Raw genomic sequence first — 17,385 nt, forward strand, 5'->3', positions numbered from 1 at the left:
AATGCCAGAGAATCTAGAAAGGTCCTGCTAAAAATGGCACTTTTGGAGGACTCTCAGAAAAAAATACAAAGGGCACCAAGTCAAGGTGAGCTGAGAAGTACATAACCAGGAAAACCTGCCAATAAAAGGCACTCCTTCAGAACATAATGTTTTGTCTGACTGCTTTATCAGGAAATTAATTTACAACTGTTTCTTATTACTCTGCATTGAAAATGACAGGAGTGCAAAGGCTCTAAATCACAGAGAGGAAGGTAGGCAGAGTATGGAAGTTGTCATTCACTATAGGATTTAACCATTTCCCACTTCTGCATTTGAGAGAAATCCAGCCTGTTAGTTTCTTTGCCTGAGGGCGTTCTTTGTTTTGGTTTTTAAACAGTAGAGTTTCTGCTGCACACAGCTAATGTAACCTTATGCCAGTTACACAACGCCCTGGAACAGCCTGATCTATACAGTGATCAATGTCATGGACAAAACTCACCAGGGATGGCCAAAATTGCTACTTTAGGACAAGCCTATTTTAAGGAAGAAGAAGTGTCTTAGATTTCAAAACACGAACCTTTGGTAACAAAGCCATCACAGACAGAGAAATTAAGGTGGCACTTTCCAAGGTTTAGTTCAAACTTGCAACATGCACAAAGTAGATTAAAACAATCAGAATGGAAGTCAATCTAGAAAGACTGACTTCAAATGTAATTTGAATTTGTCTGCTTCGAATGCTATCATCATATCTCTGGAAGTCAAACAGAAGTAAAAAAACTACTTTCAGTTCTGTGTAAGAGCTCTCTCACAAAACACAATTCACCCCTCCCTTTGCTGCTTCTTGTGCCCTAGCTTCTTTTCAGCAGCATGACCTCTTTGTCTGTTTCCTCCTGTTACTCACCAGTTCCCAGTTCTCCAGAGTGGCTCAATTTCACCTTTCTGTTTTCACACACAATTCTGCTTGAATATGGGCTTTGTGTTCTGCTGTATATTTCCTATCCTTCGCAAAACAAAGGACGAAAGTGCCCTCTGTAAAATTATTAAATATGCACTTTTCTGCCACAGGGCTTGACCTTTCCCAGAATGAGCAAAGAAAACCTGGGAAGCTGATAAACAGTGGGCTACAATTCCAGATAGCTCCAACTCCATTTCAACAGCTCTGTCAGTCTCAACTTTTTTCCTCTGTGCTTCAGCATGTCAAAATCCTCCCTCTTTACCCCTGAGAGACTTAATATCAATTTGTTCTGTTGTCAGGATGATGTTTGCCTGTTAAGTCTCACAGGTCCTACATTTCTTCAACAGGTCCATATTGCTTTCCCAGTAGGAACACTGAGAGAAGGTCACTCACCTCCTTGTGGGAATCCTTATGTGCTTCCAGTGTTTTCATGATAGTCAACTCCGCATAGTTCTTAAACCTCGCTGGCTGGTTCCGCAAGATCTCTCGCAGCACTCGCAGCGCCAGGGCTCTTATTGAATGCTGAAGTAAGAGAAGTACGCATTGGAAAAGGTCACTTCTCAAAACTGTAGCTGGAAGTAAAATTCCCTTGGCTGTCTACACAACCAGAAATTCTGTATCACTGCATCAGCTCCAGTGGAGTGAGCAGTGTAATCAATAACCAACTAAAATTCAAGCTTGGTCTTCTAACTTGCCTTTGCACAAAAATTCACATCAAATGAATGTTGTCACAGATACAAGAAAGCATCAAAATTCATCTCCTTAGTTGAATTCCATACTCTTTTGGCAATGAAGTACAAATTTGTGCCCAAAGCAGCATGACTGCATTCTGTGAATTGACAAAGAAGCTTAGATCATATTTGTTTTGCCCTTCCTCTTTTGCTTAGCTTTGTGGATATCAGACTGGGCTACATTCATGCAACAAAGATGCTTCTCATGTCCCAAATGCAGTAAAATCTACTCTCTTCCTGTAACTCCTATGGAAATTATTTTCAAGAACAGTTAAGTCATTGTAGTCAACACTGACCTATGTGTTAATCCTTCATATCAAAAGACCATTAGCAGAAGGGATTTATAACACCTCCTTCAATTTCATAACTGTTACATTAAGTTTTTGGCTTGTGGCCACTCCAAATATTCTATCATTTTGGTAGAAGAATACTTTACTCTATAGTCAGCCTTTAAAGCATGCCCATCAGTACAACAACAGTACAATTCACATGTACTTAAAGCCACCGTGTCTTCCAAGCCAGGTGTGACAATGCTAAATTAAATACATGAGACTAGAGCAGTTCATGCTTATATCACAAACAACGACTGAGAAAATGTCAGCCACCTACACTGCTTCAGAATTAAGAGTACACCACATACTTTATAGGGAGTTCAAGAAATACACTGGATTTTGGAGCAAGTGAAACAAAGCCAACCCTCAACTGGGAGTGCTTTAAAGCCTAAAAAACCTAGCACTCAGATGGTGCATGGCTTTGATGCGAAGGTACAGCAAGGTGCTTGCTGAGCCTTTACCAAATATCAGTGTGCTGCAATATTAGTCCCAACAATATTATCTGCACAAATAGCTCCAAGTAGTAAACATCTAGCCTTGTAAATTACTACTTTGGTCAACTATCAAATTTAAAGCTGTGACCGTAATGTAGCTTGTATTTTAATACTTCAAAGCAGTTTGTTCTTGCTGACATTTTTGCAAGAGAGAGACCCATCCTATGTCATCTAATGTCTTCAAATCACACAGAGGATTCTAGGGCACTCTTGTTCTCCTTTTTGTAGCAATGGGTGTGATACAGTTAAGAACTTGTAACTTCACCCTAACTTAGAAGGGAACAGCTTCTGAAAGCTCTTGACAGTTTTTGTACTAGATTAGGTGAAAACTTTTCTGATTCTCCTTCAATTTCCTAGTTATTTGTTACTAACACTGGGACACTTCAGAGCAGCTGAAAACTTGTAATTGAACACACTGAAGGTGAAAGTAGAGTTGCAAACCTTCAAAATTAAAAATGAGCAGTGCAGAATCACTGATGAGAGGCTGTACAAATACAATAAGTACAATTTAAACTAGCACGAAGGCACTATCACCCTAAAGGAAGCAATGTACAGGAGAAGCAAGACAAAAATCTGCATCTCACATCTTTGTCTCCAAGTGTTTCCAGCAGCAAGAGCAGAATGGTTTTGAAATGTTCCTCCCAAACTCCAAGATTATCTTCCCTTGTGATCTTTAGCAGTTCAAGGAGAGCTCCTTTCCGTTCCTCCACCCGCTCATTATGGTTGGAAAGCTCTTTCAGAAGATCAGCCACCAAATCTGAATGGTCAATGGGTACTTCTAGGACAAATGGCAGCAAATCATTTGAAGAAATGGGAGAAAAGATGATGCTAACCCTCTACAGAACAAAGTGCACACAAGAGGCCCCCCCCCAGAAATGCATCAAATTCCAGGTGACCTCAGTCAAGCAGGCAAGAGATTCCAACTAGCTCTCAATTTCACCCGAGTTCATAACACAGCTCATGAATCTGCACGTGGCTCCTAACAAACCAGGAAGAGATGACTATTGAATTTCATCCAGTTCCAATAATTATTTCTACAAGACAAAAACTGCTACAGTTTCTCCCAGACACACACACCCAGTGATCACATGTATGACCTTTAGATCAAAGTACAGTGACTCATCAGTGCACTGGAAAAGAATAAAGCTAAGGTGCAACACCACTTAAACAAAATGAGCTACTGAGAGATGTTTCAGTAATAAAAAGTGGAAAGTCCCCAAAATAGTGTCCCTACAGATGCATTTAGATGCTTAAGGGACGAGTTTGAGCAAAATTCTAGGCGACAAAATTCAACCTGCAGTGTAACATTTTCTCAATAGCCACAGATCAGATCCTACTATTTCATTCTATTTCACACCAAGCCTTGACTCAGATGCAGTCATACACAACATATGTACAGGCAGGAACATATGTGAGAGTGCTACCCAGACACAAATATACCAGAATTGGAACAGGCTGCCCACAGTTTCATGAGACACACTGATACAAACCATCCCGAAGCTGATCCATGTCATCATCAAACACTGCTTCCTTCAGGGCAGTCTTATCATAAGCGTTAATTGTGTCAGCATAAGGATAAGGGTTATAGTCTCGAGCACGAGGCCCTGAAAAGGTGCGGGGAGGCTGGGTGTTAAGAAGTGAGGTTTTGTTATCTAGAGCCATCCTTCCACCTTCCACAATGTCACTGCTTCCACGGACATCACTGGCAGGCACAGCAAGGCCACCGTCTCGAGACACCTGGGGACCGAACAGACAGAAAAGTCATGAGACTAGTCAAATTCTGTGGAACTTGTAGCCTTTTTGACCTGCATAGAATCATTTACATGTGCAAAAGCTGTGACAATGTACCTATGTATAAGTTAACATTGCTAAAACTGTACAAGCTGGTAAAGATAAGATCTGGAAGACAACCAATTTGCTAAGAAAGGGAAAGGAAGTGAAAGCAACATCCTCACAAAACTTCACAACTCACTAACAGCGGAGATTGGATGATGCTTAGCAAGCTAATATGAAATGAACAATAGAAAGACCCTGAAAACTGAATCTCAGAAGGCCAACTTAATCTACTAACGTAGGCTTGTTTGTCCAGATAAGAAGCAAAATGGTGATAGGATCATAGGAGATCTTAAGTTGGAAAGGACACACAAGGATCACCATTTAAGATTTCTGCACATTCTGAAGTCCATGTATTTAATTAAAACAAATAGCATCTCACATGGGAGAGAAATCCGTAACCATTCATGCACCACAAGGTGCCATATGAGTTGTTCACACAGACGGACTATGGGTCCTTGCCATCTATGAAATAATAAACCTTTGAGTTTTAAAGAATTCATCTTAAGAACGTGCATTAAGAACTAACATTTCCTATTACAGACCTGACTACACACATTCAATGAAAAAGCCATCATTGAGCCATGCTGAGCTTGAGGAACACTAACACCAATTCCCTTGTACACGAGACCCCAACAGAAGCCCAATGAGCACATTTCACAGGAGGCTAGAGCAAGGGACTACATTAGTGGGACCCCATAATTTACTTATAAGACTTTATCAACCAACAAACCAAAGACTGTGGCAGGAGGAACTGGATTTTGTACACCAGCAATCCAGGTCTGAACACAATGCTTTAAATTTTCACCTATTTGTGGACATGAACCAACCACCTGAGTACTTACAATGTCGCAGTCTTTCTTTCCATCACGTTTGATTGGCTCATTCAGGTCCTCTTGACTACGGAAACTAAATTTTTCAATCGCCTCTGTGACTCCACGAAGAGAGCTGTAGATTTCATCAGAATTTAGGTTCTCCGTGTCATAATCCAGCATACTAAAGACCAAACGTATATGAAATGTTACATATGATATTGGAATCCACTTTTGATTGTTAACAACAACAATGGCAAGTCGGAGACAGATGATTTGGCGTGCCCTTTCCGACAATGACTTGTAACGACACATGGATGGAATCAAAGCAGGCTTTGGGTCTGAGTCTCCCTTCAAATGGGAATAAATCTAGAAGAAGAGCCACTGAAATCAGTGGCATCGCATTGCTGTGAGGGCAAATCAGATCCACTGATTGTTACATTCCACAGCAGTGAGTGTGCTAGCTTCCACAAACAAACAAAAAGAACCACCACATCCCCAACATGATGATGGTGGTATTTAGAAAGGAAAATAATGAAAATCAATCACTATGAGAATTCAGGAGTTGTGACAGCTGGTGGAAATGATATGAAATTTAGATGTCATTGATTTTTCAAATATATTCTATCGATTAATTCAAATGTGACAGATTTAAATGGAAATGAAAATGTTCCTTGATATAAACCTTAGTCTAACTCATCCAATTTTCATTTAGGATGGTAAAACCAAAACCACTAGCACAATGCAATGAAAAAAAGATGTGTTTCAGTGTCGAGCCTACGTTTGGGAATTCTCTCACTCAAATCTGATGTTTTCTTGCACTCTGTGCCTCAGAAATTCCTCAGCAGCATAAAACCACACAAGTTGTGGGATTCCTTGAGGAGCTATCCAAAATTAAGATCCATGAAAAAATGCCTGGCAAGCAAAGGCCGATGATATGACAAGATGTGGCTAAGAAGAAAAGCTCCTACAAGCTTGGAGAAAATGAAAAGGCTTTATTGGCAGAGCTTTGCTCTATCCATGACAAGTCAAGTTTGCAAGACAATCAGATTTATCAGATTTCCAAGAGAGATTTAATCAAGAGAGACACAGTAAGTGAGAACATTTTCTCTTCGTGAGTCTTGGATCCTAGTAGAGCCAGAAGCAAACAAACCAAAAGAATCTGAGACATTTACATCAAGTTGTTTGTCAATAAATTACAAGTGGCTCCCTACAGGGGTGAATTACTATTTCTTAACAGTTTGGGAAGGATGACAGGATGGGCTTGGAGGAGGACAGCTCAACAAAAAATTCTGTGCTCCACAAAATAAAGATTCCCTGTGAGGTGGATGAGAAAAAAAAGAATCCTGAGGACACAGCTATTATTTTCAACAGAACTGAAAGTAGGATGTTAAATACCCAGAACCACTGCCTTTTTTTTTTTTTTTTTCTTCCTGGAAGAAACTCAGGAACTTCATACAGAGACAGACTGGTGCTGCCTGATTCCTTTGGGATTACCACACTAAAAATAGCCATAATCCCTGGCTCCCAAGCAACGTGCTCGCGCTGTACTCACACAATCATCAACTACGTGTATTCTGACAAAGAAACCAAAGGACAACTTCCCAACTTTAAACAGTGTCTGTCAGGCCACGAGGAAAGAGAAACTACCAACATCAGGAAAAACTGTTTATAAACCTACAGAATTCAAAGTATTGAGTGCTTTTCAGAGAGCTGAATGACACTAATGCACTGTGATGACTTTCCAGACAAAAGTAAGACAGTTTTAAGATTGTTCAGAAGTATCAGGAAGGGATAGGAAAACCTTTGCTTTGTATGGCCTCAAGAATATTGATTTTGAGCTCAAGCACATTTAATTCATAGATCTTAAGGGGTTCATCACACAGTATCTAAGTGAGCAATGAAAGCACCATTTGAAAAGACATACACATAACCACTGATGTACACATGTAACTAATGATGTACCCACACCAAGAGATGACATGACTTACCAAAGGTCACACAATGAAATCCATGGCAAAAAAAAAAAGAAATAATCACAGATGTACTGAACACTATCTTCTGCTAAAATCCTCAGTTCTCTCCTGAGGGGTGAATTTTGCCCTACACTGCTACCAAAAATAGATCAAAGTACAGACCCTGCAATGCTGAGGGACTAAGGCAATTTCTCAACAAAGAGCCACCAATTTGATGCATTTTTCAAAGCACAAAACCACCATTTTAATAAAACTCTAAAGGAATCCAGTGATTTCCTATCTCTAGAGTAAGCCTGTGTAGGAGATCACATAATGGCTGTGCTCTACATGAACGAAAACTCTACACATGAGCATGTTTATTGACAGTATATGCACTGGACATGATGGAGGAAACTAAAAATAAAATGGAACTACACCCACCTTTCAGGAAAGGTTAAAAAAAAAAAATCAAACACAAAAGGGGCAAAGATAAATAATTATGATCCATGTAGCAAACTAGAGGAAAGCCACAGGACGAATAAGAAGTGCGTAGAGATGAGCAGTGTTTAGGGATGTCACAACATTATTTTCCCTCTACTGCTGCACTAAAACAATGCAGCTCTGTACACATTTATCAGGATATAATTTGGCCGTTTTCCAGTCTGATATGAAATGCATTTTACTTCCATAAATTATTATTTAGTTTCCAATTCAAACTATGTATAAGTAATCAACAGTTTAGTATCCTCAAGCAGTACACAGTAACCCACTTCCTTGCACTTTCAGGCTCTGGGCTTGAATAAATGTCAAATTATTCCAAATCCTGATGTCAGTTAATAACAGGAGGAAAAAAACTTGTTTACAAGTTTTTCAACTTGTTTATGACCAAAAATCAACATGGATCTCTCTCTTCCACAAATATCTTAGTGTCCTAGAGAAGTCAGAACATTAAAGTTTCAATTCTGCAAGTACTCACAGAGGTACAGACTATGAGATAGCATCTCCTCCCTCAGACATCACAGACTGCCAGATTTTGAGCCCTCAAAGAGCAGTTTGTTTGATTTTCTCTCAATGGTTTTTCATTAGAAACTTCTTGCTTCAAGGAAAGACTATATATAGTCCTTCTTCAGGTAATAGCAATATATTTTAAGTCAGGAGAAAACACATCTACAGAAAGCCTGTTGTCAGAATATGAACTTAAAAAAAAAATCCAAGGAATTCAACACAGGTCTGACACATTACATTTACATTTAGAAAGTTTTTTTGATTAGAACCAGTATACAGCTTTAGTCCAGTATACTGCCTGAAGATCTGAATGCAGATTGGAAAAAAATGTGAGGGTACAGGAGGAACAGATGTCAAAATTAGCAATTGATAAGCTCTAAAATTTGTGGTAAGGACAATTTTTGTTTTGGTATTACAAATTTCCAAGATGTTCCTCAATCACACCATGCAAGCAGCTAGTAAAATCATAGATGCAAGCTTCATCCTCATTGTCCTACGAATATTCAGTACCACAGATATGAAACTGCTAGTGAGCTGTATTTGCCTGCTTGAAAAGACTGCTGTGCTGTTTGCACAGCATAGCCAAGTTGAAGGACCTTGCCTGTGCTATCATAATGCAATCAGTGCCTACTGGAAGTGCTCAGCAACTGTGTTCTGCAGCGGAAACCAACTGTGAAATGCATACCCATTCAAGAATCTGGCAAAAAGGAAGACTCTGGAAAAATCCACATTTTTTTTTCCCCATTTGCATGCCACATCTTCCCCAAGCAGTGGCTGCACATCAGCTCCACTCTATGAAAGATATCATCATCTCTTTTCCTCCTCTATCCAAAGCCTCTGCAAATCATTTCCCATTCATTTTAACAAATCCCATAGTGTGAAAGGTAAACAATACTGTGACACCTCAGACAAGTTGGTTTAACAGGTAGCTTGTTACCTGGGAGAGTAAGAGCGTCTGAAAGTCTTGTGGGAAGGAGCAGTGGGGATGGAGTTAGGCTGAGAAAGGGGAGGGGGGTGCTTCGACAGCCCATCTGCACTCCAACCCCAGAACCGACTGCCGTGACCAGAGGAGAAACAAAAGAGAAAAAGCAGAGAAAGGAGAGGGAGAAAAAAAAAAAAAACAAAAAAACAAAGAAACTATAATCTAAGTGGCTTAGTGCTGTCATGCCGCCTTGGAGAGAGAGAAAGAATTAACAGAAACAGAATTAAACAAGAATACTCCATTGACCCTCACAAGACATTGTTTGGGCTTTTATTATTAATTTCCACTTCTATTCCTAACATAACGATATGGTTCACACAAGAGTAAGTCCCTGGGCTGTATTTTACAAATGGATATAGCCTCAAAAACCAGCCCTTAAAATGCTCTAAGTCAACAATCCCTGACCACACACCTGTGTTCAAACTACACAGGTATTTGGGAGCTACAGAATTTCCCTAGAAGAAAAGAAAAGTTGGAGATCTCTTTTTTTTTTTTTTATATCAGATCCCCAAAGGTAGTTTGTGAAGTTTCCTTCCTGGTGCCTTTATAAGAGCCTGCAATCAGGCCCTACACAATTGGCAAACCTTTGCAGGGCTTAAGATCTGATTCTATTTCACCAGATTTAAACTGATCCCAAACATGCAGCAAGTGAAAGTCATTCTGGAGTGTAAATATATCATAGAAATTGAGGACTTGGACTTGGTCTCAGGAGGCAAACCCAGAAAGACTGGATGAAACCACCCTCTAAAGTCAAGTCAGACCTCTCATGAAATTTCTGCAAGCCCCTTCTCTTAACTGTTTATCTTGTGCCTTTTAGTCAAGGCATCCATCCCTGTACCAGTTTGTCCAAGCTTTGGTTTTGTCTTGTTCCTTTTCTATGAATTTTAAATACAATTCTCTAAATAAGAGTACAGATGCTTGAGCTAGTGGAGTATTCTGGATACTGCTTTGCTTCCGTTAAGTTTAAGCACAGTCTTGGAAAGTTACATTTATATATACACAAGTAAGAGATACTGTGAGACCAGAGGTGGCAAACAAGTCAAGAATTGCTCCAGCGCAAACAGCAGCTAAGCCAGCTGAAAAAATCTTCTGAAGAGTGGTGTCAGGAAATTCACTCATTAGCCAATAATCCAAAAACACAGTTATTACATGCAACTGCTATTACAGAAATACACCAGAAACCCAGACTGCTGATCAGGTCTCAAAGCTCAGGTCTCACCTACCTGCAAATGGGTCACCAAATAATGCAGGCTTGTCAGTAGTACCGAAGGTGAGTGGTTTACTTTAAATCTTTTTCCATGTCTTGCTCAATTTAATACTGAAACTGTCAAATTTCATTTTTCAGGGTATTTTCTAAGAAAATTTTCAGTGAAAGAACCCAATCATGTAAACTTCCATAAACAAACAAAATTGTTAAGTTTTTTGTTGTGTTTCCTCTAGAGGCTTAAACTGCTTGGGTTTTTTTAGTAATTGAAACTATACACAGGTTTCTGGGCAGAAACAGTAGGGTAAACCTATTAATTTGATATTCTTTCAAATACTCCTACAGAATTCTAGGTGAAAATTCACAACCTAAACACTTGAGTTTGCAGTATTTCGTTTGCCATTTGGAATGGTACTCTTACACTGGAAGACTTCACAACTTATTCTTCTCCTTTTTGTCATACTAGATCTTTTACTAAGTCTCTGAAGATTTTCTCTATCCAAGTCAAACTCAAGCCATTCAATCTGAGTACTGCCCAGGAAATGTTTTTTCTTCTCAGTCAGAAGTTTGGGGCTTTTTCCTATTATTTTCAGCTTTCCCAAGTGCATTCCCCTGCTTTTCCTCTTCAGAAAATGCCTCTTTCCTCCATAACTCCTCTCCCCCAAACTAAAACTGTCAAGACAAAGAAAAGCAAGTAAAAATGCAGAAATAACTCACAGATGCAGTGGATATGTTCTAGTGATTATGAAGCAGAAATGGATTGAACAAATGAAATCAGGAGAAGGAAGGCCTCTCACCAAGGCCCTAAAAGCATGCTACCCCTTCTGAAAACATCAGGGGATACTTAAGCAGAAGTTATCATCTGCATAGGCAAATTGACTGTTTGGATTAGCAAAGTCCAGTTCAAGAAAAATATTGAAAATCTATCCAGAGAGCTCAAATACATATACACACAAATGCACACACACAAAAGTAGTAATAAAAAAAACCCAAAACAAATCATTTGGAATTCAGTTGTAATGGCAATAACATGGGAGAAGGAACATGACTTAAGGCAATGGCATACATACATTCCACAGAAAGTCATTTCAATGAAGCCTTGCTGACTAATACTGAGGATATTGTCCACAAACCATTAGTAATATGGGAAAGTAGCTATGCTTAGCAACATTTCTGTATTCCTACAGGACCCAAATTACCCTTTCTACACACACCCCAGTCCCAAAGACATACACATCTCTAGACATGACTCCTCAAAAATTCAAAGTATAATCTTCAAAGTCAAGCTGGCATTAGGAACTGAGATAATCCTTCAACTGACTGCACTCAGGCTGCCTGCACAAGACATAGGCATAGACAAGGTAAGCAGGGCACACACAGGCATCCCAGGAAGCAATGGGTATACACAAACCTCAGTACAACCCTCTGGCAATGGGTTCCATAGCAATGTAAAGCCAAACAGTTTCAGAAGAGGGCTACACAGAAACTGTGGCAATCTTTGCCCTTTTACACTGCTATCAGAATGACTCAGGTGCACTTACTTTGCAAGTTTCTAGAGTGAAAAGTGATATATTGTACCCCACTGATGAATAGGAAATGACAAGAATTTGTAATGGAAACATGACACAGAAGCACCTATACCAACGACTGCAATATTGCTGTGTACCCTACTTTCCACAACCTGTCAGCACACCTTCCAAAGCCTTTTTTCCAAAAGAAGGACAACTACGTGCACTTTCCAGATACAGAACAAAATTCTCCCTTGTTCTACACATCAGAGCCACTCTCAAACTGTGCTACACAAGACATTTTTAAGAAGGATGAGGTCCAGCAGAGCATCAGAAGCTGATGACCAGCAGTAATTGCCGCCACCACCACCTTTTCTACAAATGGTAAAAATCTGCAGCTGTCACTGCTCAGGGTCACTCACTTTTCTGAATATTTTAAAGGGCTTGTATAAGAGCTTCCACCTTCACCTATCATTGAAGAGTAACTTTTATGCATCACTCTTGAATAACTAAGTCCGAAGAAGCAGGACACACTACTTAAAGTACCTAAACTTTTGGATCAACACCTCCAAGAATGCATTAGAAAACTCAAGGAGTGATTTCTACAGGAAAGTCCCGGCCCACTACATCAGTGGCAGTTTTGATCTTGACAATTTAATGGCAGAATGCTCTGGAATTACATACCCCTTCTACCTATTCCTTAGGAACAACATCACATGGTAAAAAAACCTCCAGTTCCTAAACTCAAAATACTGGAAAACCACAGCAACAAACAAAGTAGCATGTGCATGCTTCTATCAGTATTTTGGTATGTGCATCGTGACAAAGAGATAAGAATGCAAAGACAAACTGAAATGCAGTAAGCAAAATGTCAAAACACAGTTGTGGTCCAATGGCAAAACCCAAAATGCATGGTAAAAGGTCATGGATTTATCAAATATGTGCCACGTTCAAACATAGCCAGCAAAGCCACAATGTAACCACAGGCAGACAAATCTCAGTTTGTTAATTTCCCAAGACAGAAATCAGCAGGGCAACAATGCTCAAACTAGTCAAAAAGAAAGCAACATAGTTGGAATCATTCCCCTGAAAATCTACAAATTAATTTCTTAATGAAATCTCTGTTGAAAAAATTGTAATAGGCAACTTAACCTTGGCTTGTAACCTCTTGGTCTAGTTTTGGATTATAGGAGATTTAGGGGTCACAAAGATGTATTTAGATACCAAAATTTACTCAGGAGACCCCATGTGCTCTTCACATGCAGATGGAATTAGTGTAACTACTCATTAAAGGTTAAAAGCCTGTGTTTTTCCTGACACATGAGAACTCACATGTCTAAGCATCCCTGCAGACAGGGTTTAGCAAGTCACAACAGGGATGATCAACAGATTTCAGTGTAAGTTATTACACTGGACTACAAAACGTAGCCCTCATTCAATATGTTTCCTTCTGTCCCTTCCATGACAAAGAGAAGTGACCTCCTGTGGAGAAGGCAGACAGACAAAAGCAGCAACTTTTAAGCTTTCCTAGAATGAATCAAAGCTTGTCCAGGTAACAACCTGTTACTTCCATCTAGTAATGCTGCCTCCTCTGCTTCAAGTTTTTATGGTGTGAAACATGTACATTTCCAATGTCCATGAGTCCATATTTGTTCAATAAGAGGGTTTGGAATGGCCTGATATATTCTAGGCCATTCTAGATGAAGCTAGCATCTGTAGCTTCATCTAAACACCTGCTTGCAATAGACCTGCTACCCAAAGTATTAGGTCACTATTCTGCTGATGAGCAGCCAGGACAATGATTTGAGAGAAACTCAGCATAGAAATAACAATCACCACCTCTGCTTGTTCTACAGTCCTCACATACCACAATAGTGGAACAGGGGATTCAACAGTTCTCTAAGCAGAACAAGCACTGTACTACAGATGAATTACTGGTCACAAGGGCACACCTGAAAACTAGACACAATCTGAAACCCTTGACCAGAAAGTCATCATATACTTCATGATATTTACATCCTTAATAAGACCTCATTTCTAATGCTGCCATTTAATATTACTTTTCTTAACCCACAGATGTGGAAGACTCTGGAGAAAGCCTAGTTATGAAAGTAAAGACATCAAGATTACACAGATAATATGAGGACAAGAACACTGAAACCAATCACCAACCATGTATTATCATGCTCTTCTTTGGAGCAATCTACTATAAACTTTTGGTCTTGTTTTTGCTTTTCAAGTGGGTCCTATTTTCCAAATGCACACTCAGTGTTGCAATCGTTCAGTATTTTGCAAGTGGTTTAATTAGCCTCCCACATTACCTTGGAGACAGTCCACCATGGGAACAGTTAGTAGGTGAAGTTAAGGGGCTGGTTCTGCTGCCGGAGTGCCGGGAAGGAGTCCGACCAAGGGTATTGCTGGGGGAACCCTGGCACAAAAGACAGACAGACAGGGATTAGCAACATGTTGCAATGCACAGGCAGGAGTACACAACAAAGCCAGGTCCAAATATTGCCTTTGTTTGTGCTAAACGAGCTTAGTGTAGTTTTGGTTCTGGCTCTTGAGCTAAAAATCTGCAGGCATGATTCATGTCGTCATCAGTGTGTCCTAAGAATAAAGCAAGCACATGTGCTTTTTTTTTTTTTAAATATTTTTTTTTTAAACAATCCACAGAACATGCAATTTAAACTATGCAACACGTACTGCCTGGAAATATTGCCAGAGAAATGGCTTATCAATCCACCAGGCTAGCAGGATTCTTAAACGTGATTTGCCAGGCCCCAAAGTATGCAGACCATTACCCTGGCAATTTAGCAATTCAAGTAAGCAGCTATTTTCTGCATTGTCTAAAACATTGCTTGCTTATGCCCATAACAAACACAATCACAATCTGACTTACCATTTTTCCACTGGCCTGCACAATTATTTGTACCACAACAAAACAAGTAGAAATTGCTCCCAATTCTGACTCTCTTCACACAAGCTGAAGGTACTAGAGAATCCAGTCCATTTGCCTGGAAGCCCAATGCTACAGTTTTAGCTTAAACAAAGGCCTGCTTATCTGTACTGAAGTGCTAGAATAAGAGGGTTCAAATTCCAGCAAGTTTCACAAGATTTCCACAGAAAAAGAAGACAAAAAATACCCTAATTCTTGCTGCTCTGAGGTAAAAAGCAGTTTAGAAGCACATTTAAATCCTCTACTAACACATTCCTTGAAAGAAATTAAAGTAAAAGCTTCGTAAAACCAAAACATAAGGGAATAGGTGTAGACTGAGGAGACCTGGTTAGCCTCATCAAGATCCTGACAGCTTCTTACAGACAATATATCTGTTATTTAACTGATTTCAATAGTGTGGCAAACCCAGAAAACCTGTGGTATCAGGATCTCTGTTTTAGCCAAAATTCCCTTACTGGTAGGATTTTCAAAAGCACCACCAACTTAAAAGCACAAACCCCAAGGATTTCCATGCACTTCTCAGTTGTTTTTGGTTTTGAGTTTATTCACTTTGGGGTTTGTGTTGTGTTTTGGGGTGTTTGCTTATGTCTTTTTCCTTTTTTAAATATGGTTATGACTATATTAAATTTAAAAATAGCCACATCAAACAGAAGCCTCTATTGCTGTATTGCTTCAAGACAACAGTTACAGATAATTAATGCTACTAAACATCTGCAACAGCTTATCAATGAGCTGCTGTCTTTGGGGCTATGCTATTTGCAAGGACAAGGGCCTCTCACCACACTGGTGTTACTTGAGTTCTTGAGGTGGTTATGCAGGAGCTTGGTAGCACCATCCTGGAATGTTTTTGGCAAGGCACCAAGTAACATGGTAAATTCAGGAGTGTTCAATTCAAAGAGAGAAATCAGGACTATTTGTGCTGCCTGAAAAGAAGCAGAAAAAGAAGAACATCAGTTTTCAGTCTTTGAAAAGAGTATGTATTCTGTTGGTAACAATCCTTACAGTAAACAATGATTATTTCACGCAAAAAGAAGATTCCAGTATTAGACAAAATTTTGACATGTTCCTTGTGGTGTGTCGTAAGGAACTGCCAACTGCTACAGTTAGCTTTTTCGTTCTTAAAGCTCACAATATACTTTTCCATTTATATCATTATCCATTATCAGATGTGAAATGTACTGCTATTCATAGCTAGTGACAATAAAAATCTTACTATTGTCCTGTCCAGCACACCTTTCAATTGGACTAGTTACTGCAAAAAATTTCAGGAAACAAATAAAACCAGAAGATCAGGTAAGTATGAAGAACATAGGACTGCAATTTGACAAGCTTATTTAATCTGACAGGTAATCCTTGCTTCAGTTTTCCCATCTCTCCTTGCAAGTCTCACCATGTCAGCAACAGAAGAGACTATCTCAAGTGCAAAATCTACTGGGATGGTGAGAACCAGTTTTCTCTCATTAGTGGACAGGCTAAACCCCACCAGATTCCCTAAATTTAGTAAGTGAAACCAGCCACCACTCAAACAATTGAGAATTTTACCATTAATTTCACTGCCTGAAAGAATAGCTGCCAGAATAGGATCTCCACTAACTCCATTAGCAAACATACAGCTCTGTGTATCCTGAACTAAGACAAAGGAATCAAATGGAAATGGAAGCAGAATAAATCACAGAGTGCAGATCTGCAAGAGTAATTAACATCACATGTTCTTAACTAGACTTCCCAAGTGGTATACAACTCATGTGAATTGCACCAATTCTTTTCTTCTTCCCTGGCCTTTGCCTTCAGAATATATAAAAATATAAAAAATAATTAAGAACAATAAAAATGAAGCAATGATGAGGACCTCTAATGGTCTGCAGCATCACCTTCTCCAAAGGGGGTGTAGCTGTTGTCACATCAACCTCCAGATCACATACCTGGATACAAAGAAGTGGCTTGGGCTCACAAAGTAAGCAGCAAAACTACATGTGATGTTATTTTGGAACAGTAGACAAACAGGCATAGGAAAAGCAGACATTTTTGCCTGATTTTTTTCAGGAACTTTCCAAATCTTCCTAAAATCAAGACAGAACTTTAAAGAGAGTAATAATAGAATACACTGCTGGAGAAATAACTGTACTCATTGTTCTCACCAATTCAAAGAAGGATTTTTTAGCACAAAGTGCATTTGTAAAGTTGTAATAATTAAGTGTATCTGCAGTTTCCTGCAAACTGGAATTCTGTAGCAGATGATAAACTTGGGTACAGGAAAACCCTTTCATTGCAGAGGAGAATCTAAGTACCTCATTGATTCAGTATTCAAACTGCAATTCAAGCTATACTGTTCCTTCTGCTATCAGCTCCAATTTGTAGTAACACAGCTTTGTACATAACGAACATTTTTCATCCATAAAAGCTTGTTAAGTAACATCCTTTTCATATAGCCAAAGAAACTGAGGCACACAACACTCAACGAGCTTCCAGGGACTGCAACAAGTCTTCAGACTCTTCATTGCTGCCTCCTGCCAAAACTCTCACTGACTTGAACAGAAACACAGTATGTTGTTATTCACCTCACACTAAAGATCTAAGGATGAAAGAAGTGAGGAAAGAGTTTTCCCCATGGCTTTCTTAATTCCACACTCTACCCTCCT

The 17,385-nt window shown here is 39.4% G+C and overlaps 1 protein-coding gene across 8 annotated transcripts in view; it reads right to left on the bottom strand.

The window, feature by feature from the left end:
• Positions 1-17,385, bottom strand: part of CLASP1 (cytoplasmic linker associated protein 1) — a 159,396-nt gene that overhangs the window by 11,976 nt on the left and 130,035 nt on the right. For 6 of the 8 annotated variants that reach the window (XM_054381317.1, XM_054381315.1, XM_054381312.1 and 3 more), the window contains 6 exons: positions 15,526-15,669; positions 14,112-14,218; positions 5,170-5,320; positions 3,982-4,228; positions 3,076-3,266; positions 1,328-1,456 (listed from right to left, as the gene is read on the bottom strand). In XM_054381317.1, the coding sequence (XP_054237292.1) occupies positions 1,328-1,456; positions 3,076-3,266; positions 3,982-4,228; positions 5,170-5,320; positions 14,112-14,218; positions 15,526-15,669 (969 nt within the window). Of the gene's footprint in view, positions 1-1,327; positions 1,457-3,075; positions 3,267-3,981; positions 4,229-5,169; positions 5,321-9,033; positions 9,151-14,111; positions 14,219-15,525; positions 15,670-17,385 lie in introns of all 8 variants that reach the window. The other 2 variants (XM_054381311.1, XM_054381310.1) reach the window with 1 other exon arrangement.

This window comes from Indicator indicator, chromosome 5 (assembly GCF_027791375.1).
Source record: "Indicator indicator isolate 239-I01 chromosome 5, UM_Iind_1.1, whole genome shotgun sequence".
NCBI lineage: Eukaryota > Metazoa > Chordata > Aves > Piciformes > Indicatoridae > Indicator > Indicator indicator.